This window comes from Tenrec ecaudatus, chromosome 14, assembly GCF_050624435.1.
Source record: "Tenrec ecaudatus isolate mTenEca1 chromosome 14, mTenEca1.hap1, whole genome shotgun sequence".
Lineage (NCBI taxonomy): Eukaryota > Metazoa > Chordata > Mammalia > Afrosoricida > Tenrecidae > Tenrec > Tenrec ecaudatus.
The window spans coordinates 5,101,803-5,128,875 of NC_134543.1; the positions used below are offsets into that span (position 1 = coordinate 5,101,803).

A 27,073-nucleotide genomic window follows, 5' to 3' on the forward strand; every position below is an offset into this window, starting at 1 on the left:
GTAGGGGAGGAGTGGGGTCTAAGGACACCAGGTCTCCCCGCCCTCCCATCTGCCCATAGGTGGCATCAGGCCCCACGGAGAGACGCTGCTTCTCTGACACTCACTGACTCGCCAGTGTGGAAACCCCAGGCTGGTCCCAAGTCCCAGCCTTGCTGCGCTGACAGTGGAAGAGCCATCTGTGTTAGTCCAGGCTGACAAGAGACACAATTCATAGACACTCGTGTGTGTGTCGTAGAGAACTTCATATCCAAGAGCAGCTGAATCTTGAGAATGCATCCCAGCCCAGTCCAAATCAAGTCCACAAGTCCAGTAATAGCCCATATGCCCAATACCCATCCATAAAGTCTTCCAAAGACTCATAAAACACGTGCAATGATGCCTTGTCCAGGAAGAGCACAGGCCGGAGGGTGGAAAGTCTTGCGGATTCGGTGGCGGCGGAAGCATCTCAGCACTGGCGTGTGTGGGTCTCCACGTGACTCCTCCAGCTCCCGGGCTCTGGCTGCATCAGCACAGCTCCATGTGGCTTCTTAGCAGGAATGTCTCTTAGGGAGTGTGTCTCTGCCCCGCCTCCAGCAAGCTATTTAGCTAAGGAGCTAGCACCGCCAAATGAGATCATCAAACTGCGACCTGACTGACAGGCTAGACTCCACCCCTTCACTCTTAAGTCTCAAGCGGACACCCGATCATGTAACTACCACACCCTCTTTCTTCCCTTTCCAGGAAGACCCCAGCCCCTCGCCGTCCCCAGGCACCCGCACAGCTGGCCAGCCCTCGAATGCCTCAGGTAAAGGGTTCGGCCTGCTTTGACAGGCAGCAGAGAGCCCTGGGAGGATGGCGGGGCTCTCCACACCCATGGCGGGAAGTGCTAGAGCAGTGGTTCTCCACCTGTGGGTCTCGACCCACCTTGGGGGTCGAATGACCCTCTCACAGGGGTCGCCTAAGACCATCGGAAAACACACATTTCACAATATATAATTGCATATTGTTTTGTAATTAATCACTATGCTTTTATTATGTTCAATCTGTAACAATGAAAAGACATCCTGCCTATCAGATATTTACATGACGATTCCTAACAGTAGCAAAATGACAGTGATGAAGTAGCAACAAAAATAATTTTATGGTTGGGGGGTCACCACCACATGAGGAACCGTATTAAAGGGTCGCAGCATTAGGAAGGTTGAGAAGCACTGCTCTAGAGAGAACTAGGTCCTGTGTCCCCCAGGGGGCTGCCGCTGCTCCACAGCTTGCCAGACAGATTCCCTGGCCCAGCCCCAGGTCTGGCCTGGCATCACTTATCCAGTAGCAGACAATGACGAAGGCCAGGGCTCTCACCAGGAATGCCAGCTGCTGGCTGGTTACACAGCTGGCTGGTCAGTCTCCCACCATCAGAAACCGCCCCACACCTGCTCAGGTTCCTCCCTGGCCATTGGGGACAGGGTTGGGGACAGTGATCCACTGAGTCAGAGCTGTGGGTTGGAACTCTAACTGCTGATGGGAGTACAAAGCCCAGTCTTTCTCCCACGGAGCTGCTGGTGGTTTTGCACTGCCGACTGTGGAGATCCCAGCCCGGCACTTAACCACTACACCTCAGGCTCTGGCTCCAGGGTCCCTTTTGCATGATAGAGGGAGGCTGGCTGGCCGTCTGCTCCTGCCAGACCTCGTGCCCGAGCTAGCTCCATTGCTGGAGGTCCAGGTGTTTTCTTTCCTGCTCAGGAAAGGGGCTCTATGTGGTCACGGCTCGGCTCAAGGTCACACCCTGGAGCCTGGAGGCCAAACCTCGGCCCAGAGCGTGGTGCGAATCACCTGGCCCTGCCGAGGTCAGAGTCTCAGGCTGGGCCCAGGGTTTTCAGCTTTTCCTCAGCCGCCACGGACTGTCACCTGCCTCTCCACTCGTCCTGCAAGGTCTGCCAATTCCATCCAGTTCAACAACTCTGTTATTGTCGGTGTTGGGTCTGACTCATAGGGACCCAGTGCCAGCCTTACAGTCCTGTGTTTGGACCCATTGTTGCAGCCCCTGGGTCAACCCATCTCCTCGAGAGCCTCCCTCTCTGTCGCTGCCCTCCACTTGACCAAGCATGATGTCCTTCTCCAGGGACTCTTCTCTCCCGACGACACGTGCAAAGTACCACCCAGTCTCGCCATCTTCACTTCTTTGTTTCTTTGAGTTTTTTTTAAATAGATCTTTTTATTGGGGGCTCTAACAACTCTTAGAGTAATCCACACATCCATTGTGTCCAGTACATATGTTGCCATCATCCTTTTTGAACCATTTCTTTCTACCTGAGCCCTTGGTATCGGCTCCCTTTCACCCCTCCCCTCCTCGTGACCCTTCGGCAAATGATAATTATATTTCCATGTCTGACACCCTCCGCTGGCTCCATCGTCACTTCGAAGGAATATGCTGGCTGTGCTTTTTCCGAGGCAGACCTGTTGGTGCTTTGGGCAGCCCTTAGTACTTTCAGCATTCTCCACCGCTCCATCTCTCAGGTGCTTCCCTTCTTCCACCTGCCCTCGTCACCATCCAGCTCCGTGCGTGGGTGCCACTGAAACCGCCATGGAGTGGGTGCAGCACCCCTTTGTCCTCAGAGCAGCCCTGTGCCCTTTCACTAAGGACTTGCCCCATGCACAACACCATCAGGTACCCTGGCCGCCGCTTCCAAGGACGCTGGCTGCGTATCCAAGTCAAACGAAGTCCTTCCGACTTCTAACATCTCTTTCCGTCTGTTGTGACAGCGTCTGTTAATCCAGAGGTGAGCGTCCTTGCTTGCCTGACACCGAGGTTGACGCCCATGACAGATGCTGCCGTCTTGTGTCTCCATCAGGAAGAGCGTCCAGTCCCCTTTGCTTTCAGCAAATGAGGCGGTGTCCACCGCATCGCATGGGCTGTCAGGGAGCCTTCCTCCAGCCCTGAGGGGCCCCCTTCCTCACACTGTCCTGCTTCCCGGGTGATTGGCTCAGCGTATACCCTGAGTGTCCACTGGGCAGTCGTCCCTTGTTCTGTTCGTGTGACTGCCCTGTGGTCCGTGTTCCTCGGGGACACAGTGATGTGTTTTTGAAATGTGCGCCTGACACCAGCAAGGGCACCCCTTGTTCCACGTCCTCTTCGGGATCCGGCCTGGACCTCCGGCAGCTCGCTCCCTTTCCGTGCACTGCTGCAACTGCCTCTGGGGGGCCTTCGGCGGAATTTCACTTACTTGCCGGGGGCATCGGAGATGGCGTTCTGTAATTTGGGCATTAGAGCATTGCCTTGCTTCGGGATGGGTACAAACAGGGCTCTCTTCCAGTCAGTCAGCCAAGTAGCTGCCTTCCCTATTGTCCGGCACAGACGAGCGGGTCTGTGTGCTCTTGTCAGCCTGTTGAAAGGCATCCGTTGGGATTCCGTGGACTCGTAGAGCCTGGCGTGTGGCTGACGCCGCCAGTGCTGCTTGGACTTCTTCCTTCAACCCCTTTGGGTCTCGATCACGCGCTGCCTCTTGAGACGACTGAACACCAGCCGGTGCATTTGGCACAGCGGCTCGGCATGCCCTCCATCCATCTCCTTTGGAAGCAACCTGCATCCTCTAGTGTGTTACCCAGAGGCCCGCTGGTCTCGCCACTCGGGGCTGGGACGGCTCCTCCTCAGCAGGTGTGCTGAGCATGCGCTCCCTCCTGGCGCTCTGACTCAGGGCTGCACGGTTCATGAACACGCACTCCTTGGTCTTCTTCTCAAATTGTCTTGTGCAATTTCAACACATCCACTGACTCCACGGCCACTTGCGCCCCGTCCTGCCGACAACCAGCAGCACTGGTTAAACAGAAGGCAAACAAGGAAGCCAGCATGAGGCCCCGGCAGACAAAGGGCTAGCTGACCATGTCTGGGGCTGACATATGGCCAGCAGCAGCAGGCCCACAGGGAGCCCGGGGTCCCAAAGAAAATGGGGTGCAGACTGTCCTGAGTGTCAGCTGGGGTGCTTCTCACTCTCCTCCGTGAGAGGGCCTCTTGCCACCGGCAGAAGCCACACTCATGAGGGCCCTGGACCATCAGGCTCATGTTCTGAGGGAGTGGAACCAGAGGGTGGGTCCTGCCCAGTCGGGGCGAGCAAACGTGGAAGCAGGAGTGAGCTCAGCACAATGCCATCCTGCCTGACGGTGTTGGGGTCCGGGCTGCCCCTTCGCCCTGACAGAGGCTGGCCGGAAGCCCTGGGAGCGCAGCAACTCTGTGGAGAAGCCGGTATCTTCGTTGCTGTCCAGGTGAGCCGCCTGGGAACCAGGTGGGCCCAGCGGGCAGGTGGGCGCTACCCCGACTCACCTGTCTGCTTCGTTCCCTTGCCCTAGAACCCCGTCCGTGGCCAAGAGCCCCGAAGCTAAGGGCCCCCTCCAGTCACAGCCTCACCCTAGGTACTGACAACCCTCTGCCCATGTGTCCCCTACCCACCCAGGGCGCCTTTATTCCTCGCCCCACTACTAACATCCCCTTGTCCTGCCCCCCCCCCCCCGGTCTCGTCATTAACAAAGTGCTGAAGAGGGGTATGTCCTCTCCTATCTCTGGGGGGCAGGAGCCAGGAGCACTCTGCAGTCACGTGGCCTAGCTCTTGGGGCCAGGGGCAGGGTGGCCAGCGGCCTGGGAGCAGAGAGAGATGGGAGGCTTTCCAAGCCTTCACGTCCCGGTCACCACCTGTCCTCTGGGTCAGGTAAGGACAGGTTTGCCTCCTCAGGAAGCCTGCCCTGCCTGCAGACATACCAGCCATGCTACCTACACTTGGACGTGGGTGACAACAGGGTAAAGTGTTTGGAATTGAAGTTGTCCCCACATCCAAGACAAATAGCCACACATGTCCATCAGCCAAGTATTGTCTTGAGCCTGTCAAGAACTGACACAGAGCAGGTGACCTTTGACCCTGGCCCCAGGACTGACAGGACGGGAGGTGGGAGGTGAAGCTTAGGCCTGCAGGTTCAGGGACACAGGAGGGGCCCCGGCCACCAGGCCACCACCACATAGACAGACAGCCAAGGGCTGCCTCCTGGGTGATGTGCGAAGAAGACCTGGAGCCGACGGGAAGGTGGGTAGCACTGGCTTGGGACTTAGCCCACAGAGCAGCCGACCGACCGGGCTGGAAGTGGCAGGGGTGAGGATGTTGTTTGGAGAGGGGTGGGGGGAGTTTGGATTCTGTATATGAGGAGCCACCATGAGCTTGAGGACAGGGTTCTGGAAGGAGGCTGGCAAGGCCTCGCTTGCTGCCCCTGCCCCTTCAAACTAGAGATGAGGCTGTCTGTCTCCTCCCCAGAGGATGCTTGGGAGACAGTGGAACAGCCCTTCCCCACAGCATATTTGTAGGGCTTGCATGTACAAGTGGGGAAACTGAGGCCCAGGGAGGGTAAGGTGTGGGGCTGCTGCCACAACACGTCCGCTGGCCCTGGTCCCTCCAGACTCAGCCAGAACCAAGCAGGCCATCTGGTGAACTAACTCATCCAGTGGGGAAGATGCACGTGGGCAGGACAGAACAGGGGCCTGCCCTCTGAAGTCAGCCTGCCAGGCTCGGGAGTTGCTCAGGTCCGGGAAGTTGAGCCATGGAGCATCTGCAGGGCACTGGCTGAGCTGCTGCCAACACAAGGGAGGTGTGCAGTGTTCTCACAGTGCCCAACCCCCAAGTTCTGGGGGGCATTGGAATCCCAGCCTGGTGGAGATTGGCAGTGGAGGCCAGTAGAAAAGTGAGCATATCCGTGGCTGAGAGGACCTTCAGAAAGCCACAGAGGGGGGCAGTGAGACCGGGTGCACCAGCACCCCCGACCCCAGCCATCAATCCTCAGCAAGGGGCACCACCCACCGTACCGGCCTCCCCACAGGATGAAGCCAGCCGGGAGCGTGAATGACATGGCCCTGGATGCCTTCGACTTCGACCGGATGAAGCAGGTGGGTGGTGCCCCTCATCTTCCCGGGGCCAGTGTGGCCACCAAGGAGCTGGAGTGGAGCCTGCCCCTTGGCTCCCAGGCATCGTCCTCCTTCCCCCAGCTCAGGGAGGGAAGCCTCCAAGGGCCCCGGGGCTGCCTGAGGGTGAGCTCCAGGCCCATCATGCCCCGTCACTGCCTTGGTGGCTCTGTCCTCCCTCAGGAGATCCTGGAAGAGGTGGTCAGAGAGCTGCACAGAGTGAAGGAGGAGATCATCGAGGGTGAGTGGGGGCAAGGGAGGAGGAGGTGATGGAGGGGGTGGGGGCAGTCACCAGGGTGGGCACAGGATGGGGTCAGAAGAGGCAGATGGCTGGGCCACCAGAGAAGGGGCACCTGTCCCTTGGGCTGCAGGATACAGGACAGAGCCAGGGGGCAGTGGGGGGAAAGTGGAGGCTGTGTCTTGTGACTGCATTCTTTGTCGCCCCTCCTCCATGTGCTAGTTGGGGAAACTGAGGCTCTGTGGGTTTCAGGGTGCATGGGCGCCAGGACCCAAACCCATAAAAACCAGACTACAGCCAGCCACTTCCGACTTCCCGGCCGCCGCCCCACCTTCCCCACAGAAGCATCCCGCCAAGCCTCTCCCCCTTGGAGCGGCCGGTTCCACAGTGGCTGTGACTGCGAAAGCACCACCCTTTGCCCTGGGAGGGGCAAACACTCCTCATGGCGGGGACGCTGAGGAATTCCATCTGAAAAGTCTGGGGGAGTCTGGGGAGCCGTGGGCTAGCACATGTCCCGTAGCCGTGCCCGGCAGGTGCAGTGGGCCCATCGTTGTGAGCAGTTGTGGTGGCTGAGCGACCTGCTTGGCTCCCAGCGGGACCAGAGGCTTCACCACCAAGCTCCCCATAAAGCGCCCCTGAATGACCTCAGCAGAGTCAGTACCGAGCCCCTGCCAGGGCCTTCTTGTCCCAGGCACGCCCATCCTTCCGTCCGAGCCCTGGTGCAGGTGCTCAGATCTGGAGCCAGAGGAAGGGGAAGGACCACCCCTCGGGCCGCCAGCATCACCCAGGCAGAGTCAGGGACCTGCCCAGCTGTCCCGGGGCGGGACAGTCACAGCCTGCCCAAGCTCCTGTCCACCCAGTTGCTTTGGAAGGCTGGGAGATAGGGAATTTATGGGTAAAACTGGGAGCCCCAGGCCGACTATGGGGAGTTCTGCCTCCTGGCTGACACCCACCCAGGGGGCCTCTCTTCTGACCTCCGGGACCAAGCCTTCTGCAGTGGGGATGGCAGGGGGAGGGGGCGGTGCTGGAACAGACAGCTGCTGTGGGGGAAAGCTGGGCCCACCGCTCAGCTCAGAACCTGTGCCAGGCCTATAGCTTGCCAGTAAAGGGGATCACAGAGGGCCCCGACCAGGCAGGGCTCCTGGCAGGAAAAACCTGGGAGAGGAAGGGGCACCTATTGGACCACACCTACATTAAGGTTCCCCATCGGAACACACAACTCACGTGTCTTTGACCTCAGGCAAGATGTCATCTGTCCCCGCCCGGCAGGGTCTGTTGGGGGCACAGGAAGCAGGTGGGAACCGCCCCTGCCCTGTCCTGCTCCTGAGGCCCCTCTTGTCCTGTCCTGCCCGCAGCCATCAGGCAAGAGCTGAGTGGAATCAGCACCACCTAGCCAGCCCGCCGCCACCGGAACAGGAGCAGCCCCTCCTGAGAGTGGTCCACAGCGAGGGCCAGTGCGATTCCTGGGTTTGGTTTGGTTTGGTTTTCCTTTTTTTAGATTCTACCTGACAGCACCCACCGGCCTCCTCATCTCTTTTGTATTTTATATTTGCTTATTTAAATGTCCGTTTGTCCGGCCCCTCCAGCGAAGCCCCCTGTCATTCGCCATCAGATGGCAGCCCCTCGAAGGCGCTCCGCCCGGGTGCCGCCCTTCCCCTGCAGGAGCATCCCTGCGGGTGTCTGTGTCCACATGGGTAATAAACTGTCCACTGCCCACTGGCCGCTGCTGCTCATGTTCCTCCACACTACACTGGCGCCGGGGGCCTGGGCGGGGGGGCCCGAAGCAGCCTCAGAGGTGGGACTCCAGGCAGAAGGGGACTGGTGGGCTGTCTGCCTGGATAGGCTCCCACTGTGCCCCTCCACCTGCCGGGACCCGCCCCCCTCCTGCCACCCGAGACCACGCAGTGGCCAGCGTCAGCTGTGGGAGGCCTTGGGACCATCTCTTCACGGCCACTGAACCTGTTCCCAGTCCAGGCTGATGTCCTCCGACACCTAAGGTGGGGGTGTCAGGGTCAAGTTCACTCCATGACTACGCTTACCGGTAGGGCAGCACTTTGGCCCCGAAGCCCCAGCCTGACCTACCTGCTGTGTGCACAAGGAGGGACTGGGCTCAAAGTCCTCCGGAAGTTGCCAGTCAGTCCTACAGGCCCAGCGGGCTAAACCACCTCGGGACAGCAGTACCTGGCACTGGGAGGCACCTGGCACTTGACTGGGAAGCAGCACCTGGCTTAGCAACCTCACACCCACCCCTAGGTCCCCTGACGCCGCCTCAGGCCAGGGCCCTTGGGCTCCCCGCTGTCGCCTCACATGTTCATCCACCGGACCTGTGGTACCTGTGCCATGAGAAGCCTATCACAACCGCACCACGGCGGGGTCTGAGCTGCTGGACCCCAGCCATAAGTCTTCCGTCCATCCGTCCACTGAGGTCAGGGACAGCCAGGCTGGGAATGAGGGGTGCCCTGCTTTCCACTCGGGCTCATATTCAAAACTTGGGGCGAGCATGCACATGCAAGCCTGTGAGCAGCGATCCCTACCCCCAAGGCAGAAGCAGAGGACACCAGTATGTGGAGCAGATGCAAAGACACACGTTTGGGGACCTGAGAGCCAGGCCACGCCATAGCACAGTCCCAAGGCTGTGAGAGCAAGCACTGAATTTAATGTAAGACACTGAACAGAGGCCTGGGAGCCTGTGGGGCCGGGACCCCAAGGAAAAAGTCCAGCAGGTCATGGAAATGGCAATGGTCAGCCAAGCATGGGGGGCCAGCCTCATCCTGGACAGCAGGGTCACACACTGCCCCTGGACAAGAGACTGGAGCATCAGCCAAAAGTACTGGGACAAAATGCAGCCAGACCAGTTCTGAGGTGCTAGGCACAGGTGGGGCCTGCTGACCCCGTGGCTGCACCATCACAGGCCGCTGTCTGCCAGCTTGTACACCCGCTTCACCCTGGCGTAGGGTCCCAGCGAGTCCTCAAACACGAAGTCCCAGAGGACCTTCACCCAGGAGTGGTGCTGCGGCAGGTGGTCGTAGTACTCGGGGGCTATCTTCCGCACCTGCAGCAGAGCGGGCAACCGTCAGTGGTTCTTCCGGGTCTGGCCCCCTTGGCCTCCCACCCAGTGCTCCTCAGCTCTGGTGGAGGAGACTTGGGCCTGCTGATCCCAGGGTCACGGGAGGGCACCAATAGTTCTCCCCAGCCTGCCCAAGAGGTTGGTGGGGTCCCACAACTGAGGTGCCACTGACGAGCCCTTTGGGCCCCTGCAGAGCAGAGGACAGGCTTGGTGCCTGCCACGCCGAGGCCGAGCCGGGAAATCTCTGCTGGCAGTTAGCTACATGTACACATAGGGCACATTCACCAACATGCTAATGCATATACACATGGTAAACTCACGTGCAAGCAGGTGTCAGTCACCTGCATATATGCACATGGACACACCAACATGTGTACATGTGACTAACGTGTTAGCACATGGGCAGACAAGCGAATGCCTGTAAAACATGTGCATGTGGGGCACACTCAGACATGCTAATATGTACGAACATTAGTGCACATGTGCATACACACTTGCATGCATGTGCAAAGTGTACACACATGGATATACTCACTACCATGCTAACACTTGCAAGCAGGTGGGCACATCAAGTACCTACATGTACATATGGGGCATGCCAATATATTAGTGCATGCATGCACAAGCCATGAGCATATGGGTATCTGTGCACACACACAAATTGTGTGCACAGGGTATATTCACAGACATGCTAACATGCACACAATAGTACATGCATGGGCAAACATGAACAACAGCATGTGTGTATACATGTGTATGAATGGGGCATGCCAACTCTTGCATGCATAGTACACATGCAAGCAGATGAACACAGGCAGCTACACCTGTGCACACAAAATGAGTGCACATGGGGTATACTCACCAACATGCTAGCACATCAATGTGAACATGTTCACACACATGTGCCTCACACACTTGAGCAGGGCCAGGCATAGCCCCATACTGCATGTCCATACTCCTGGGGGCCCTCCCTGCCTCACACACCCATCCCTATCCCCTACATAGCAGCCACCATGGCCTCTTAACTGGCTGGACACTGGCAAACTGACAAGTCTGGATGCCTGGGCCCCTCCCGCTTCCTCTGCAGAAATTCTACAGCCCCCTCCCCAGGAGCTTGGGTCTGCCCTGTCCTCAGCCACCTCAAACAGCTCTGCAGCCAGTGTTGGCTAAGGCCACCTCCACACCTGGCCTGACAAGATGGGGCTGAACACAGGGCACTCTGCTCACCTAGGACACAGTAAGCATTGAGCAGGGACCCAGCCCCCGAGTGGCCAGGCGTCCCCCCACCTCGGCCTCAGAGCCCAGAGTCATCCCAGAGCCACCCCATAAGCCCCCGGTGGTGCCCACCCTGGCACGTACCAGAGGCAGGTTGCAGCCAGGGATGCTGGGGAAGTCGTGGTGCTCCATGTGGTAGCCCACGTTGAAGGCGATGCAGTTGAGCGGCCCGTAGTAGGAGTAGGTCTCGTAGCCCTTGTAAAACATGTAGTGCTCGGCCACAAAGTGGCCCGAGATGGGGTGCAGGCCCAGGCCCAGCAGTGTGCTGGCCAGCAGGTAGACCATGGGCTTGAGCCCCCAGAGGGAGAAGATGGCAGCGTTGGTGATCAGCTGCACCAGGGCATTGAGCACCTCCATGCCGGTTATGGCCTTGGGGTTCACGCAGAGTGGCCGCAGCGAATAAAACAGTGGCTGTAGGGCCAGCCAGAGCAGCTTGCCTGCCGGGTGGCTGAAGAGCCAGCCCTCCAGGCGGGTGGGCACGTCCACGTCGAGCCCGTCACCACCCAGGTAGCGGTGGTGGTCTACGTGGTACTTCTTGAAGGAGGCCGAGTAGGGCATGCCGATGGGCAGGTTGGCAAAGATGGCAAACCAGCGGTTGTAGGCTGGGTGGCTGGTGCCGAAGGCGGTGTTGTGGGAGATGTCGTGGATGGCCAGTGTCAGTGAGTGGTTCACGCAGCCGCCAATGACGTAGGCCCAGAAGAAGAGCCAGCGCCAGGCCAGGCCCTGCACCAGGTAGCAGGCCAGCAGCTGTGCCAGCACCAGACCAGTCACCTTCCATTTGATGTGTGGGTCCGGCCGCATCAGCGTCTTGATGGCTGGGTACTTGGCTGTGGGTGAGAGCAGAGGGAAAGAGTGAGTGGGCGCCAGCCCCCAGCTGGATGCTGTGACCCCTCTCCTTCCAGCTTCTGTTTCCTCGACTCTGCTTCCTTCCCTCCCCATCCTTCCTTCCTCCCAGGACTCCTCCAAGCCCCCAAGCAATGACAGGGACTGGAATTGCCCCCGCCCCACCTCCACCACCCTGCTCCCAGCAGCCCCACTTGTCCCAAGAAATACAGCCCCTTAGAAGTGAGGACCTGGTCAGGAGGGACTGACCAGTACCTGGAGAAGGACATTGTGCTTGGTTGGTGGCAAAAATGAGGAAGACCTTCAACTAGAGGGGTCAGTGTTTCCCACAGTGGGTGGGAATGGCCCTCCCCGGGGGCTGCAGAAGCAGAGACCCACCCGTTGTCCTGGGTAGAGGGCAGAGCTAAAGTACACAGTCTCTCCTTGCCACGGGGCCCTGGGTTGCTTTCTGTTTCTGATTTTCTGAAGAAGCTCGTAGGTCAAGTGAGTCTGGGGCCTGTGAGATGGGGCGTGCAGTGGACGCAGCAATGAGCCCGGACCTGGCAGTGAGCACTGCTCCTGCCCCACCGTCGAGGCTTCAGGGGCTCACCAGTGCTCACAGCTGAGGAGCAGTGTATGGTGTGTGTGTGTGTGTGTGTGTGTGTGTGTGTGTGTGTGTGTGTGTGTGTGATACCAGGTACTGGCAGAGACCATGTGTGTGTGTGTGTGAGAGAGAGATACCAGGTACTGGCAGAGACCGTGTGTGTGTGCACGTGTGTGTGTGTGTGTGTGTGAGAGAGAGAGAGATACCAGGTACTGGCAGAGACCGTGTGTGTGTGTAAGAGATAACCAGATACTGGCAGAGACTGTGTGTGTGTGTGTGTGTGTGTGTGTGTGTGTGTGTGTGTGTGTGTGTGTGTGTGAGATACCAGATACTGGCAGAGACTGTGTGTGTGTGAGAGAGAGAGATACCAGGTACTGGCAGAGACTCTGTGTGTGTGTGTGTGTGTGTGTGTGTGTGACATACCAGGTACTGGCAGAGACCGTGTGTGTGTGTGTGTGTGTGTGTGTGTGTGTGTGTGTGTGTGTGAGAGAGAGAGAGAGAGAGAGAGAGAGATATACCAGGTACTGGCAGAGACAAAGTGTGTGTGTATGTGTGTGTACTAGGTACTGGCAGAGACCAAGTGCAGACCCTGGCAGGACTCCGAGGGTGGGGGACCGCCAGGAGGGCTCTCGCTTTGTTGCAAGTGTCCCGGTTCTGCAGAGAGCCGCGGTCTGCAGGAGCACGGTGAGACCGTGACGGCTGCAGGAAACTGTGCTTTCTGAATTTTGTTTCGCAGCAAAGGGACAAGCCAGGAAGGAGTGGCTTCCTGGGCTGAGAGACGACCCTCCCTGCAGGGAGGAGGCCTGGGTAGGATGGGCAGGGCAGGGCCACTGGGCGCTGGGACCACAGGACACTGGCAGGGATAGGCAGTGGTCCTTTTTAGAACCCTCTGTGGCTACTTGGTGGGAAGAGACGAAGGTGGCAGCAGGTTTGGGCTGGTGGGCGAGGTGGGGGTGGGGCGTGGTCTCAGATCTCAGGATAAGAGCCCACAGCCCTCCAGAGAAGGAGCCAGCACCATCATGTACAGCTAAGGACACTGAGGCCAGGGCACCCTGGTTGGTCAGCACTGGTGGCCAGGGTCAGCAGCTTCCCTGTTCTGCCTGCCAAGCCCCTCTCCAGTGCCACCAGGGAAGGGGTCAGCCAGACAGAGGTGGGGTCAGCTCAGGTTCCTTGGCAGAGACACGGGGGGCAGAGGAGGGAGTAGCCAGCCGGAGGCCCCCACTAGCCAAACCCTTCACCACCTCTTTGCCCCAGGCTCCACAAGTGGGAAGACGGAGGCGCGGGGCAGGCCTGCCCAGGACAAAGGTGGCTGGCCTGGCCTGCAGGTGCATCCCAACCTCTCCAGGGATGTCCTTGGCTGGGGGAGGCCCTACCCTCTGCCAAGATACCAATGACGCCTCTCCAGAGATGCCCTGCCTGCCTGTCCACCCATTTCTGCACACGCCCTGCCTGGCTCCAGGGCTCACTTAGGGGACCTTGCTGGAAAGCAGGTGGTGACTCGAGTGTCCCACAGAGGACCCGGCTCGTTGAAGATGGTCGTCTGCAGGTATGGGAAGAGAAGGGAGCAAATGGAGATGCTGCCCCAAGAATGGCTGACTCCAACGTGGACCTTCCTGCCCAGCTTCCCAGTACAAGCAGGGCCTCAGGCCAGCTGGCCCCGCCTGGGATCTGGGCCAGGGCTCTGATAGCCCCTTTCTGAGCCTCAGTTTCTCCAGCGGGCATGGCATCTCTTGCCTCACGGAGTATTCGTCCCCAGAAGTGACACAGCCCATGACTGGTGAGAGAGACAGGTCCCTTATCCTGCAAAGGCCCCAGCGACCCCTCCACCTCAGGTCCAGGGTGTGAATCCCAGCTGTTCCACACCCCACACTACCCCGAGGTCAGGGCTGAGTGCCCACGTACCACCCTCCAGCAGGTGGCAGATCTGGGGCACCCACAGTCCGGTGTGTGCAAGGGCACCTGCAGCTGGGCGCAGCCACCGCCACCAGGTCCTACACACACTCTCCGCCCGAGCCTCAGACCCCAAAGTCCTGTCCCAGGACTCAAGCCAAGGACATCCCCAGAGAGGCAGGCAGGGAACTCTTGGAGAAGCAGAACATCAGAGAGCTGTGGGCCCACCCGCAGACCCTCAGGGGCCTGGAGTCTGGAAAAGAGGCATTCGGGTGCGAGCTAGGGTGCAGGGTTCCGATCCTGACTCCAGCTCGGTTCAGCACTGTGGACGGGACCCCGGGAGGCTTAGAGAGAGGGCCTGGAGCCATGATCCCTGAGCAGGCGCCCCAGGGGCGTAGCCAGTGGAGACCAGGTCTAAGGGAGCTGCAGCGTGCTGTGTCAACTGCTCCCCAGGGCGAGGTGTTAGAACCATGACGGTGGACAGGAAGGCGGGTAATCAGGGTGATTAATTGTTATCCTCCCGGCCCTGCCCTTGTTGCCTAAAGAACCACCCTGGAGCTGGAAGGAGACCTGGGGACTCCGGGCCGCTCTCGGAGGGCAGGATGGCGGATAGGCACTATAAGCCATGAGAGAGGGCCCTTTTCACGATGGCCAATGGTGGTTACCATGGCAGAAGGACTCCCACAGATGCCAGGTGTCTCCACGGTGGCAGCTTGCCTGCTACTGCGATGGTGGAATCTAGGCCCACCGGAACTCAAATCCCAGTAGGGTGACCCAGGCGCGGGCAGGTTTCTGGCAAAGAGTAGGAAGCAAGGCCTAGTGCTCTTCTGAACGATCCGCCCTGTGGGTCCTATGGGATCAAACTGATCACAGCAGGTTGAAATGCTGGCGAGGGACCCAGAGGGGGCCACCAGCGGATGGTTCTGGCAAGGGGCGGGGGAAGCAATGAGAGAAGGGGGCGAGGGGAACTCCCAGCTCAATGAACCCCACCCATGTCGCTCGACTGCCTGTGGAGAGGTTGATGGGTTGGTCCGGCCCCCACCACAACAACTGAACAAGACTGAAAGCATGCTTCTACAGGTCTGTGACTGTCGTCTGAGCCCAGCTGACCGACAGGGTGATCCTTCCAAAGTGACTTAGCGGGCCCTCACCTCAGTTTCCCCTTCTGAGAAAAATGGCGTTTGGGCGAGGTCATCTCTGTCTTCCGGCTCAAGCAAGCAGTTAAAAAAGTCACCCCTCCCCCCTGTCACAGCAGAACAGGTGGGGCCTCCCCTTGGGTGGGGTCGGGGGCACAGACGATAGGACTGCGGTCACCGTGGAGCCCCGAACACGGGGCACTCAGAAATGGCCCGGGACCGGGCACCATGCTGCTCTGTGGGCACGAAAATCAAGCCAGAAAGCTCGCTGCCATCGGGGGGATTCGACTGCCGTGTACAGGACCGCGCAGAGCTGCCCTCTGAGGGTTAGGATTGAGGCTGCAAACCTTCACAGGGGCAGACAGCCTCAGCCTTCTCGCCAGAGTAGCTATTAGGTTTGAACTGCTGACCTTGAGGGGAGCTTCCCGGTGCCTAACATGCGCCACCGGGGCACTTGCTGCAGCGGGGTGGGGTGGGCGTCACTCCTGAGCCGACTCAGTCTCTGATTTGGGCGTTATTCGGGGTCTGGGGAAGACACTTGCTTACCAGCTGGCTGTCAGATGTGGACATGCTAAGGGTTTACTCAGAGACCCGTGCATCGGCAGGGCAGAAGAGGGTGGCAAAGCGGAAGGTCCATGTGAGGCCGGCAAGGAGGTCTGGGTGATGGAGGAGGGGACCCCTTTCCCAGAATGCAGCGGTCCTGGGAAGCCGGACTTGCCCCCCTGGAGCCTCCGGAGACCCACGTCGGACCTGGGACCTCAGAATGGGTTCGGGCCGCCAAGTCTGTGGTTGTCATTACAGTGGAAGAGGAAGAGCCAGGATGTCCCCACCTGGCCCCAGCCAGCCCCGCACCCCCCCTCCCCCAGACCAGCACGGCCCCCCTCCAGGAGAGAGCTCCTGGAGGCCAGGACTGCAGATGGGAAAGCCAAGTGCTGGCTGGAGTCTGCCCCAGGGGGCCAGGTGAGTTGGGGGGGTGGGTTGGAGAGTGGGGAACACAAGGTAAAGGAGGGCAAGGAAGGACCTGCCTGCAGCCCCAGCACGACCAGAGACTTGAATGCAAAGCCCAGGCTTTGCATAGCCCACACCCAGTGCCCAGCCCAGCCTCCCCCTCAGCTCCCGGGCCTGGGAGTGTCCCTCCGAGGCCAGCAGCTTAGCTGTCCTTATTAGGGTGGTGGCCCTCTGCTTCCCCTTGGAGGGAAGCCAAAGCCAGGAACAGTGACAGGTAAGCACCAGCAAGGCCAGTTGGGAACCAGCCTACGGCTCTTGGCTTTGGGTCAGAAGACAGGGCAATCATGTACCTAGCAGACCAGAGCAGTGACTGCCTGCCCCCTGCAGTCTTGGTCCCTGGGCCTCAGTTTCCCCATCTTCCCTGTGTGGTAGGAGGCAGCAAAGGGAAGTACATGACATGCCTGCTGCCTTTCCCTCAGGGAGCCCCTGCCCTGCCGTCCTTGGCCTGGCATTCCTCAGACCCAGCTTCCCTCTCTGGCCACCACCCTCAGCCATCACAGGGCCCTTCCCCTGCATACCAGCAAGGAAAGCCCCACTCAGAACTCAGCTCACCCCACCCACTGCCCTGCCCCTCTGCCAGGCTCTAGGGCCACCATGCAGCCAGCCCTGCCAGCGGTCCTGTCCCTTCTGAGCCCTCGGGGTGGGCTCCAGCTTTGCTCCATGTCAGAGAATGGCCTGGGTTCCTGCCCCACGTCCTCTCGGTCATGCCAAGTCCTGGCCTGGCCCCCTGGCTGAAGTGAGGTGACTGGGGCAGGCCCTGAGGGCAGGGCCCACCCAGGACCCATGCCGGACAGTCATCTGAACTAAGACGGAATGCCACCCACTGCAAGTCCCCCTGTCCAGAGGTGACACAGGAAGGAAGGAGGGCTGTGAGGTCAGGGGCAGGTCCCGGGTCCCAGTCCCATCAGGGAGGCTGGGTCCCGCAGTAGGTGGGGCTGGTATGTCCCCATGTGGGTGTCTGACACACGCTTACTCTCCGGGCAGCACCAGCCTGTCCAGGGCTGACTAGCTGTATTTTAAAGGTTTGGAAACAGGCTCTGCCAAAGATGAAGCCATCCCCTTCGTTTCTGCAGCCCACCCCCAAAGAACACTGACTGCCTGCGGGGGGACAGGGTGCCCAGGACAGTCAGGGTCTGCGTATGGCTCAGCCACAAGGTCCAAGGGAGGGAGGGAGGAGGCTATCTGCTCCCATGAGGAGTGTCAATGGCAGTGGGTGGGGTTGGAGCCCTGGGAGCTGGGTGTTGTGAATTGTGTGCACTCCCTCCTCTCCCTGTGGCTTCTCACTCCAGAGTTGCTGGCTTCAGGGTCAGGGGACCCAGCCTGGAGGCCACAGCCATGGAGATCTCCACATGAGCCCTGGAGGGCGGGGAGGAGGGTGAGGAAGAGTTGGCACACAGAGGGGGTGGCAGCAGCTCAGTCGGGGCTGCTTGGCCACAGCGTGTTGCCAACAACCCCCTCCCTCGGCAGACATTCCCACTGAGGACCCAGGTACAGGGCCCGAGGGCAGCTGGGCCACAGACACAGTCACCCTCACCAGCCTGGGCTCCGTGGGTCCTAGACTGTGCACAGCAAACCTCTGAGCCCCGTTGCTGGGCTTGCCTCCCCCTCAGGGCTGGCAGAAGAGGCTCCCAGGACACCAGGCTCCCTCCCCGCAGCTGCTGGCAGCCCAGCCCTGCCCTGTGCCCACTGAGTAGTGGTCGAGTCAAGTCTCCAGCGGGGCTCCCAGCCACACGTCTCCCTCGGATTCCTCTGCTCCCTCGGGCGCTGGCCCTGGCCCCCAGACTGGGACTGGGCATACTCGTCCCTTTCCCACCCGCTTCAGTAGTCTGTTCAGACTTACGGCAGCCCTGTAGAGCCCTGCGGAGCCGCCCCTGCAGGTCACCGAGGCTGCCCATCTTTACAGGGGTCAGAAAGCTTCATTGTTCTCCCACGGAGCAGCTGGTGGGTTTGAACCACGGACCTTCCAGTTAGCCGCACCATACTTTAAGCCCTGCTCCACCTAGGGGTGGAGGCAGTGTCCCCCTGGGGAACATCAGGGAAAGGAGGTGGCCCTTGCCACCCCGCCATGCAGGCACTGCCCACACCTCAAGCACTCCACCCACGTGCCCACCCACAGCTGCTCACCCTGCTGGCTAGCCATGAAGATCCTCTGGGTGGATAATGCCACAGGGCCTGGCCACAGCCCCCACCACTAGGGATCAGGTGCCCAACCTCCCTTTTCCTTGAGTCCCCCCCACACCCCGCCACAGCCTTGTAACCCTACGTCTGGCAACCACCTCCCCACAAAGACACCCAAAGCCTCTTAATCCCTTCCTTCCCCAAAGTTGTTTGTCCAACCGAGGCCCTAATCCTAGATAAACCACGACCCACAGCCCCTCTTTCTGATCCTCCCTGTCTGAAGCAGAAGACATGTCCCTCTCCGCCTTGCCTGGTTGGTGGGGGGGGTGCTCGGTAGTGGGGTAAGGAGGGGTCAGCTCCCTTAGAGTGCCTTCAGGAGGCCTGGCACGCCACCTCCTCGCCTGCCTCTTGATAGACCTGCTTTTCTTCCTGTGGACAAATATTGACTGAAGGGCCGTGAAGAGCTCAGGCTGGACCCACGAACCAGCAGGAGGGGCTCCCAGCAGTTGGGGAAAGGTCCAAAGACGAAGTACAAGTGTGTCCAGGACCCAGGGGACAGACACGCGTGAAAATCTTGTGACATTATGAGCTGACACTCAAAAGATAGACGATTTTAATATGCTAAGCCAGGGACAGCTAGGGTGGGAATGGGGAGTGACTTGGTGGGGTCATAAGGGACCATGTGGGAGTGATGGAAATGTTCTCAAGTGGATTCTAGGGATGGTTTTTTACCACCCAAACCAAAACCCCCAACCCGCTGTCATCAATACCACTGGCTCTTGACCATCTCCCACCTCTGGAAACGGCCTTCCCTGCCATCGGTGCTGACAGGACAGAGTAGATCTGTCCCCGCGGGTTTCCAAGGCTGTCAGTCTGAGGGGGTGCAGACAGCCTCATCGTCTTCCCTCAGAGCCGCTGGTGGGATGGAAGCAAGGGCAATGTGTAACCCACGTGCGCACTGACCCTGCGTACTCCTTCCCTCTTTGGACGCTCCCTGCATCGCTCAGGATCTGGCCCGCGCTCACTCACTTCACTGTCAGTTCCCTATGGGCCCGGGGTTTCCTGGGCTGTAACCTTTACAGGGGTAGCCGCCATATCTTTCTCCTGAGGGGCAGCCGGCGGTCTTAAACGGCTGACCTTCCTGGCTATCAAAAGCTATATGATATCATAATCATAGCTCAATCAAATACGCCTTTTATTATCTGAAAGTGAACAAAACAAACCACAAAGTTCACGGGGAAAATCCACTGCCTTTTAATCCCATTTTTCTGTAAACCCTTTGAAGTCCCCTGCTAGAAGGGCTCATATTAAAACCCTTACATCACGCAAGAAAAACAAATACTCCGGTGACAGAATGAGCCGAGAACATGAACACACCGTTCACCAAAGGACGGTGAAGTTCAGCAAGGGATCCGGCTAGAAAGACCCCCGGAAATGGACGAGCTTCCAAGACTCGCCAAAACCTATGTACAGATGTGCTTGATGCAATGCATGTGTGGGTGGTTATGAGAGCTGGAAGACCCCCAATAAAATTATCCTTAAAAATGTACCTGGCCAAGATTAAGCCACCAGGTGGGCACGGGGCTAGCAAATCCCAGTCCTCCCCACCACCACCCTGGCAGGGAGGGTGGGGGCACAACTAGGCAGCAAGGTGTATTGCAATGTTTGTCTGGAGAGGGCAGAAGCCTTGTAGAGGTGTCTGTCCCCTGGTGGGGTCGCTCACTGCTCAGCTATCAAGCCCGGAGCCGCTGGGTGCCAGACGCTGTGACCCCTCCTGAGGGCGAGAGTAAACTGGGTCAACTCAACAATTGTAGGAAAAAAACTTAAGGGCAGGGAGCAGGGGGGCTGGCGTGTGTATCGCTTCCCAACGCCAAGCTCAGTGTCACACACTGGACCTAGAGCTCGGCCATGACAGAAAAAAGTGGACGCCACCGGAACTGGCCAAGGTGATAAATCACTGTGGGGCTGGCAGAGGCTGGAGAGCACCGTGACTGCTGAAAGGACAAACCGACCCATCGCGGCAGAAGTGCAGCCAGAGTGCTCCTGCGAGGGGTGGCGGACAGACTTTGGACGTGCTGTCAGGAGAGACATGGTGCCCGGGAGAGTGGAGGGGCAGCGAGGGGCGGGGGGCCCTGGAGATGGGTTGGCGCAGCGGCTGCCTCCGTGGGCTCAGGCACGGGGACAGCTGTGAAGGTGGCACAGGACCCCAGGCGGTGCTGCATGCTGTCGTCGCTATGGGTTGCAATGGGTCGGAGCTGACTCGCTGGCACCAGGCGACAGCAACACCAACCCTGGCTTTTTGTTCCCCAGGGAGGGCCCATTGCAGAAACGCTGGCCCGAGGGGGCGAGGTCTCTAATGGGCTTGGGTGTGGGCGTGTGAGAAGGGCGTTGCCAGAGAGCGTTTCTCAGCAAAGGACACTTAAGGTAAGTCCTGAAGAAACGCTGGCGTCCAGGTCCAGGGCATGAAAACCCAAGCTCACTGCCATGGGTGGGTCCCACGCCTGGGGACCGCGGAGAGGGTGTCCAAGACCATGTCTTTGCCGAATAACAGGGAGGGAGCAGCATCTGCACAAGCTTCCAGATGGGGAGAGGGTGGCGCCTTCCACGAAACAGCTGGGAGGCGAAAGGTGAGGAGAAAGCACTGGCTGTCCCTGCGGGCAGGTTAGGACCCGGCTCCCAGCCGTGGAGACCCTTGGAGAATCTGAGCAGGGAGGACGAGGTCAGCGCTGGACAGTCCCGTCCCAGTAACCCCGTCTCCTGTCCAGTGCACCAGCCGCTCCCTCCCCGCCCAGCACCCCGGTCCTTGTCTTTCCTTAGCGAGTGACTTCTCTGCTCTTTCCAGGTGAATCCTGTGGGCATCGCCTACCAAAGGCCCCTGCACTTGGTGGAAAACAGTTGCCATCAGCTCAGCTCCACTCGGGGTGGTCCCGGGGCTAGCAGAGCCGAGACCGACAGGGTTTCCAAGGCTGCAGTGGTTATGTGCCAGGCAGCTCTCCTCAATGTCAGCAGAAAGACCAGGCTTTCTTGTCCCGCAAAGAGTTACAGTCTCAAAAACGCACAGGACCACTTCCGGAGTGCCACAGAAAGAGGCACTCTGTCCGGTCTTGCACCATCCATCCCTACAGGGCTATGCTGGTGCAGTGCCTGCCACAGCGCATCCTGCTGGCAGAGTGGATGTGTGGTGGCAATGAGGTCTCAGCAGGGAGGTGCCCAGGGTGGTGGGTGGCATCCCAGGACTCAGAGAAGGCTCTCTAAAGAGAGAAAAGGGGCCCTGGAGCTCACCCACCAACCAGAAGACTTCCTGGAGAGGGTGGTGTGGAGGGACTGGGTTGATTTCAACTCACGGAGGCCCTGTGGGGTGTTTCTGAGATGTGAAACCTTTACAGGAGCAGACAGCCTCAGCCTTATCTCTTGGAGAGGCTGGTGGCCTTGAACTGCTGACTCTGCCTGGAGCAGCCCAATGCTTAGCCCACTGCACCACCTGGGCTCCTTCTGGTGCCACCTAAATCCCAAGCGTGGCCACTCCGAGGGCTCCCCGTCCTGGCCAGAGATGAGACGGCTCAGGCGGAGAAAGCCCCATTTCGGCCAGACCTTTCGCTTGGGAAGATAACTGCGAGCGTTGTTTTTGGCTGGTTTCTGTGTTTGCTTTAAGCATCGGGAAGGTGAGTGTCAACCTGGAGGCAAACAAGTCTCTTGGTGTCATTTTTCCAACAACAGCTTCCTGTCGCTGTGCCATGGGGGGGGGGGTGTCATTGTCACAGCCCTCCCACTTCCACATCCCGCTCTTTCACATCCATGCACCGCTCTCTCACTCAAAACTCCGCGGCCACCATGTTGATGCAGACGCACCGTGAACCGGAGGGTAGAGGAGAGCGGCCCGGTGGGTTTGGATGGAGTAGAACTACCCTGTGGGCTTCCAAGACTCTTTACAGCAGCAGACACCCATATGCTTCTTCGGAGCAGCCGGGGGATTCAAACCACCTACCTTTCCACTAGTGCCACCAGGCCCCCTTTCCTAGTGCCACCTAAACTCTCCTGTGTGCTGGGACACCAAAATCTGTGTGCTTGCTTCAGCTTCCTGCGATACTTCAGGTGGTCTGGGACAGAACCTAAAGCATCCCCGAGCTCCGCCTGTCCCCACGCTGGCCAGTCAGAGTCCTTCCCGGCAGGCAGATCAAGACACCACTCTTTTCCCTTTTGATCTCATAGCTGGAGGGCCCTGCCACCACCCCGGGGCAGGAGGGCCAGCCAATTGGCAGACCATCGCTGGGCCCTGGACGAGCAGAGAGGGTGTCCCTGTGAGCACCCACACCCTACCCCTGGACCAACTCTCTGGCTGGGTGACAACAGCGCCCACAAACCCCCCTGAAGCTTGAGCAGTTCCGTGGGAGCCTGCCACCCGCCACCAACTTCCTAAGCAAACAGTCTGCCTGCCGGCTTCCTGTCTTTGTTGTCCTTTGATTATTTGAATGTTTTCACCATGGTCGTGCCCCAGTCTCATAATTAAAAAAAACAAAGTCACAGAGCTCTGTGGCTTTGAAAGCCAAGTCCATAGGCCACAGCTCATTCCCTGGGCACACCTGGCTTAGTCTCTGCTAGGGCCCACCCTGACCCTCCCAGGTCAGGGAACCTGGGAGATGTGTCACAGGGTCTGCAGTGGGACCATGTTTTTCTAGAACCCTGAGCCCAGGAAGCCCTTTCTGCCCAGCCAGGACTGGCCTTGGACTGTAGCCCCACCTGCCCAGCATCTGGAGCCAGGACTCTACACGCACTTGCCAGGCTGTGACGCCATCCATGATTAGGATCTTGAGTGTGACCCACTGGTTTCCAGGGCATTTGTATGGGTGAGTGGCCACCTGGGTGTGGAACATTCTGGAACAGGTAGGCATCAGCTCAGAAGGCCCCAGGCTGTGGGGCTCTGGGCAAGTCACTTCCTGAGCCCAATGTAGTACTGCTTCTGAAAATCAAAACTGGTGGGTACCTGGGACATTCTCTCAGCATCCAGGGACACCCCAGGTCCTAGGGAAAGGGAGTCACCCCTACCCCCCAGCCCCAATCGTTTTTCGCCTAGGTGAGGTATCAGGGTTCCTAATGCGCTCTACCGCTGACTTGAAAAGCTGGGGGTTCGATCCTCCCACCCACCTCTCCCAGCACTGCACAAGAAAGACCTGGCTATTGACTTGAGAAAACCAGGTGGCCCGGGGGCGCAGCCTCACTCTGCTACACAGGGCCACACAGCGTGACCATGCATCCTGGCTGAATTATCAGCACCAGGAGCAGGAACTTGGTTACAACATTTTCATGTGTCCTCATTTGCACAACGGCTGGGCCGGCCGGGAAGGACTGCAACTCGGCCTGCTGAATTCATCTACGCCTCCCTCTGCTTCTGTCTGTGCACTCGTCCAGGGTGCCATGGAGGATCAGTGGATGCGGGCAAGGTTCCCAGCCAGGAAGATAGCACTGAGCGGAATTCTGCAGCCTGCTCAAGCGCGGGAGTGGTGGGGGGGCGGGGACAGGAGAAGTGTGAGAGGAAACCCCAAGAAAGACCCTCACAGGGTCAGAGCAGCCAGGCAGGCTTCCTGAAGGTGGCGGCTTTGAAGCCAGCAACCGGAGCACAGCTGAGGAAGCGAGTGAGCAGGGAGGAAGGACTTGGAAGGGCATCCAGGCTGGAAAAGGTGTTGCAAATGGCCAGAGAGAATGAGTCCCTCACCAAGAGAGGAGTGGGTGTGGGGCCCGCGGGGGGTTCCAGTACTCCCGGAGAGCCAGCCCGAGTGGCCCATGCTGCCCTGCCTCCAAGTGGCCCAGTCCCTCCACACCACCCTCTCCAGGAAGTCTTCTGGTTGGTGGGTGAGCTCCAGGGCCCTTTTTCTCTCTTTAGAGTGCCTTCTCTGAGTCTTGGGATGCCACCCGCCACCCTGGGCACCTCCCTGCTGAGACCTCATTGCCACCACATTCACTCTGCCAGCAGGATGCACTGTGCCCCTTGGACAGACTGGACCGGCGAGGCTGCCTCCCAGAGAGCCTGGGTCTCACAGGGGGCTCTGGGATAGGGCCAGGTGCCTGGTCCCTGCGCTGTGCCTTCCTTAGGGACCAGGATGCTGGCTGGAGTGTCTCCCCACCCCCAGCCAGTGAGTCCTGCCAGGAGAAACCCAGGATCAGCCCAGGGGGTAGTGGAGGGGACCCCTGGCTCCAGCCTTCTCCTGTGACCACTTCCAGGAAGGACCACCTCTTTGGACAACGTCCTATGGACCTGCTATCGGGACCAGTTCCTGGAGAAGGACTTGATGCTTGGAACAGCAGAGGGTCAGAGAGAGCAAAGAGGACCCCCCAAGAGGCAGATGAAGGACTCGGCGGCTGCAGGCATGGCACCAGCATAGCCCTGTAGGGATGGATGGTGCAAGACCGGACAGAGTGCAAGACGGGGCAGAGGGCTTCCTTCTGTGGCACTCCAGGCTCTCGTGCTTCAGAACCAACTCCATGGCTCCAACAGCCACCTCACAGGAGAAGCCCAGAGTCAACCCTGCCCCGCGGTCCAGCCCTGGCCGGGCCCGGGACAGTGGCAGCCACCACTAAATACACTCCAGGCATGAGAGATGCACGCACCAGCCAAAAGGAAATGTTTTGGAAATGTTGGTGGCAACATCTGGACAAGTGTGCTCAAAACAATCATATGATGGATTGCTATAAGATTTGTGAGAGCCCCCAATAAAAATGATTACTAGAAAAAGAAAGAGACGCAGGCGCACGGGCGAAACGTTCTCATCATCTTGGGCGGGGCAAAAGACCAGCAAAGGGGAAAACTCACGAGAAAGGGCACTCAATCTGACTGAATTTACAAGTTTTTACCAAGCACGACCCCGGTGAGGACAAAAGCAATTCATAAAAAGGGGTGGGAATAGGGCGGGATACTTGCGCCAAAAACAGCATTGAAAAACTCCACCAGCAGGGAGGGGCTCACACAGTAACAGGCAAAGCATCAACACACAGAATCAACCCCAACAGCCCTTTGAAGCCGGGCAAAGCCAGTCACCAAATGCGTGAAGTAGCATTGTGTCATCAGGTGGACTGCAGAGAAGAGGTTTGCGGGACAACGACAAGGGCGGGTGGTGGCTACGGCACAGGATAATCTGGAGAGTGACCACAGGGGCATGACTGGCCGACTGGGAGCAAGGTGAGCAGAATGTGTGTCCGACAAATGCTCTAATGAGCAGCCGGCGAGACCTGCCCTCATTGGCCTGGCCCGCGCCCCCGGGGTGTCCCTTGAACAAAGAGGCTCCGCACCTGGCGTTTGCAAGCTGAGTCTGGAGTTTGGACCCGAGGCGCCAGCCGCGGGAGCGGCGTTCCTCCTGTAGTCCCATGGCATGGCACCAGCGTCCCACACACCCTGGGGACGCAAGGGGTTGCGGCGGGTCCTGCCGTGCTCCCGGCGAACGCGGCGCACATTCCCGGTGCAGCCGGCGCGGCATGCCCCAGCTGAGGCTCACCCTGTCTCCCGGAGCCCCCCATCCCCGCTCACGCAGTCTCGGGTGGCCCCAGCCTGGGATCGGACTTGCCCTGTCCCCGCCCCAGAGTCTCTCATCCGCAGGTGGCTCGGTCCCCGCAGGTGGCTCGGTCCCCGCCAGCCTGGCGACCCAATCCGGCTCACCCAGCATCTCCTTGCGCCTCTGCGTGTGCGGCTGGTCCGTGTAGACCCACTCGAAGTCGACTCGGCCCGCTCGGTTGCCCATGCTGGGTGGCTCGGAAGCCAGTCCGCGGCTCTGCACCTGCCACCGCGGGTGTCTCCAGTCTAGTTCAGGGCGCGCAGGCGGGGCCGGGGCGGGGCTACCCCTGGACATTCTCTGCCCCAGATGGAAATAGGCGAGAGTGCACCCTGGCAGCAGCTTCTCCACCGGCCAGTCAGGCTACCTGTACACGGGGTCCCACTGCCACCTGCAGGCGGCTTGAGGCCAGCAGTCCCTAAGAGGATGCAGGTAGACAGAAAGATCTTTGGAAAGGTGGGCTGCAGCACTTTCTCCCTCACCTGCCCCCTTTCCTTCTGCTCTCCTTTCCCCAAAGGATCACAGAGGACAGGTAATGATGTATGACAACTGCTTCCCCTGCCCGTACCACAGGGTGAGTCAGCCCCATCCCTGCCTACCAGGAACGACGGGATCGTGTGGGGACTTAGACCTGGAAGTGACTAATGTGACTCAGGGTGATGGATGCCAGGACACAGCCAAGTTTCACCAGAAGGGATTTTTGTTATGGGTTTTGAAGAGTGTGTAGGAGTTCACCAAAATGCAGAAGGGGGTGGTCTGGATAGTGTAGGAAACAACAAGGACAAAGGCTCAGAGGAGTGAGAGCAGGAGCCAGGCTTTCTTGGAATGGAGAGTTTGGCTCTGGGGGTAGAGATCCAGGGCTCCCCATCCTCATCTCTCAATGGTGCCCTTCTTTTCCTCCTCCTCCTCTACCTCCTCCTCCTCCTCCTCCTCCTCCTCCTCCTCCTCCTCCTCCTTGGAGATTGTGCACCTGAGGACAGCAGCTCCCCAGGCAGCAGCTTGAGATACCTCCAAGCAGGCCCTGGGCCAAGCAAGACTCCAGGTGTGGTATTCGTAGCCTGTGCTCTCAATCCAGAGCCAAAAGCAGCCCCGGGCATGACTCTGGGGAGAAGGCCAACTCCTACACAGGAGCCAGCCAAGAGAACACTAGTGAGAAGAAATGCTTGTTCCTTGCCCAACAGGGAGACGCAGTGCCAAGCGTGGGGTCACCACCCCACTCCTGGCATCTCCCAAGGGGGTCACCTGGCCCAGCTTGTATGCAGAGGTTGTGAGATGGTCCACGTTCTTCCAAGCCAGAAGTGCCCTCAGAGGTCATCCTGCCAGCCACCGCCTCACAGATGGGGAAACTGAGGCAGGGTCACAGAGCAGGCAACAGCAGAGGGACCCCCCTCCCTGACCTTTGACTCAAAAGCCCCCCCTCCCGCACCAGAATGTCTTCATCTCTGTTGAGCTTGGTCAGTCCTGTGCTG

At 59.2% G+C, this 27,073-nt stretch overlaps 2 protein-coding genes across 3 annotated transcripts in view; one reads left to right on the top strand and one right to left on the bottom strand.

Moving 5' to 3' along the window:
• The window catches only part of EVL (Enah/Vasp-like), a 132,272-nt gene extending 124,410 nt beyond the window's left edge, over window positions 1-7,862 (top strand). Inside the window, exons 9-14 of one of the 2 annotated variants that reach the window (XM_075530790.1) lie at window positions 721-784; window positions 4,167-4,233; window positions 4,318-4,380; window positions 5,827-5,893; window positions 6,092-6,149; window positions 7,502-7,862. In XM_075530790.1, coding sequence (XP_075386905.1) covers window positions 721-784; window positions 4,167-4,233; window positions 4,318-4,380; window positions 5,827-5,893; window positions 6,092-6,149; window positions 7,502-7,539 — 357 coding nt within the window. In that variant the 3' untranslated portion in view covers window positions 7,540-7,862. The remainder of the gene's footprint in view (window positions 1-720; window positions 785-4,166; window positions 4,234-4,317; window positions 4,381-5,826; window positions 5,894-6,091; window positions 6,150-7,501) is intronic. The other variant, XM_075530792.1, reaches the window with a different exon arrangement.
• A 1,189-nt stretch (window positions 7,863-9,051) lies between these two features.
• On the bottom strand, window positions 9,052-25,793 carry DEGS2 (delta 4-desaturase, sphingolipid 2). Its single transcript, XM_075531897.1, has 3 exons — window positions 25,712-25,793; window positions 10,573-11,315; window positions 9,052-9,198 (listed from the first exon to the last, which is right to left on the bottom strand). Exons 1-3 carry the CDS (start codon window positions 25,791-25,793, stop codon window positions 9,052-9,054), a joined length of 972 nt encoding a protein of 323 aa, XP_075388012.1.
• Window positions 25,794-27,073: the final 1,280 nt, after the last annotated feature.

Excerpts from the sequence above, each read along its gene's own strand:
- DEGS2 (XM_075531897.1), bottom strand. The coding sequence starts at position 25,793 with ATGGGCAACCGAGCGGGCCGAGTCGACTTCGAGTGGGTCTACACGGAC. Across the intron at positions 11,316-25,711 it reads GAGGCGCAAGGAGATGCTGG|CCAAGTACCCAGCCATCAAG; the intron begins GTGAGCCGGATT and ends TCTCACCCACAG. Across the intron at positions 9,199-10,572 it reads CTGGCTGCAACCTGCCTCTG|GTGCGGAAGATAGCCCCCGA; the intron begins GTACGTGCCAGG and ends GCTCTGCTGCAG.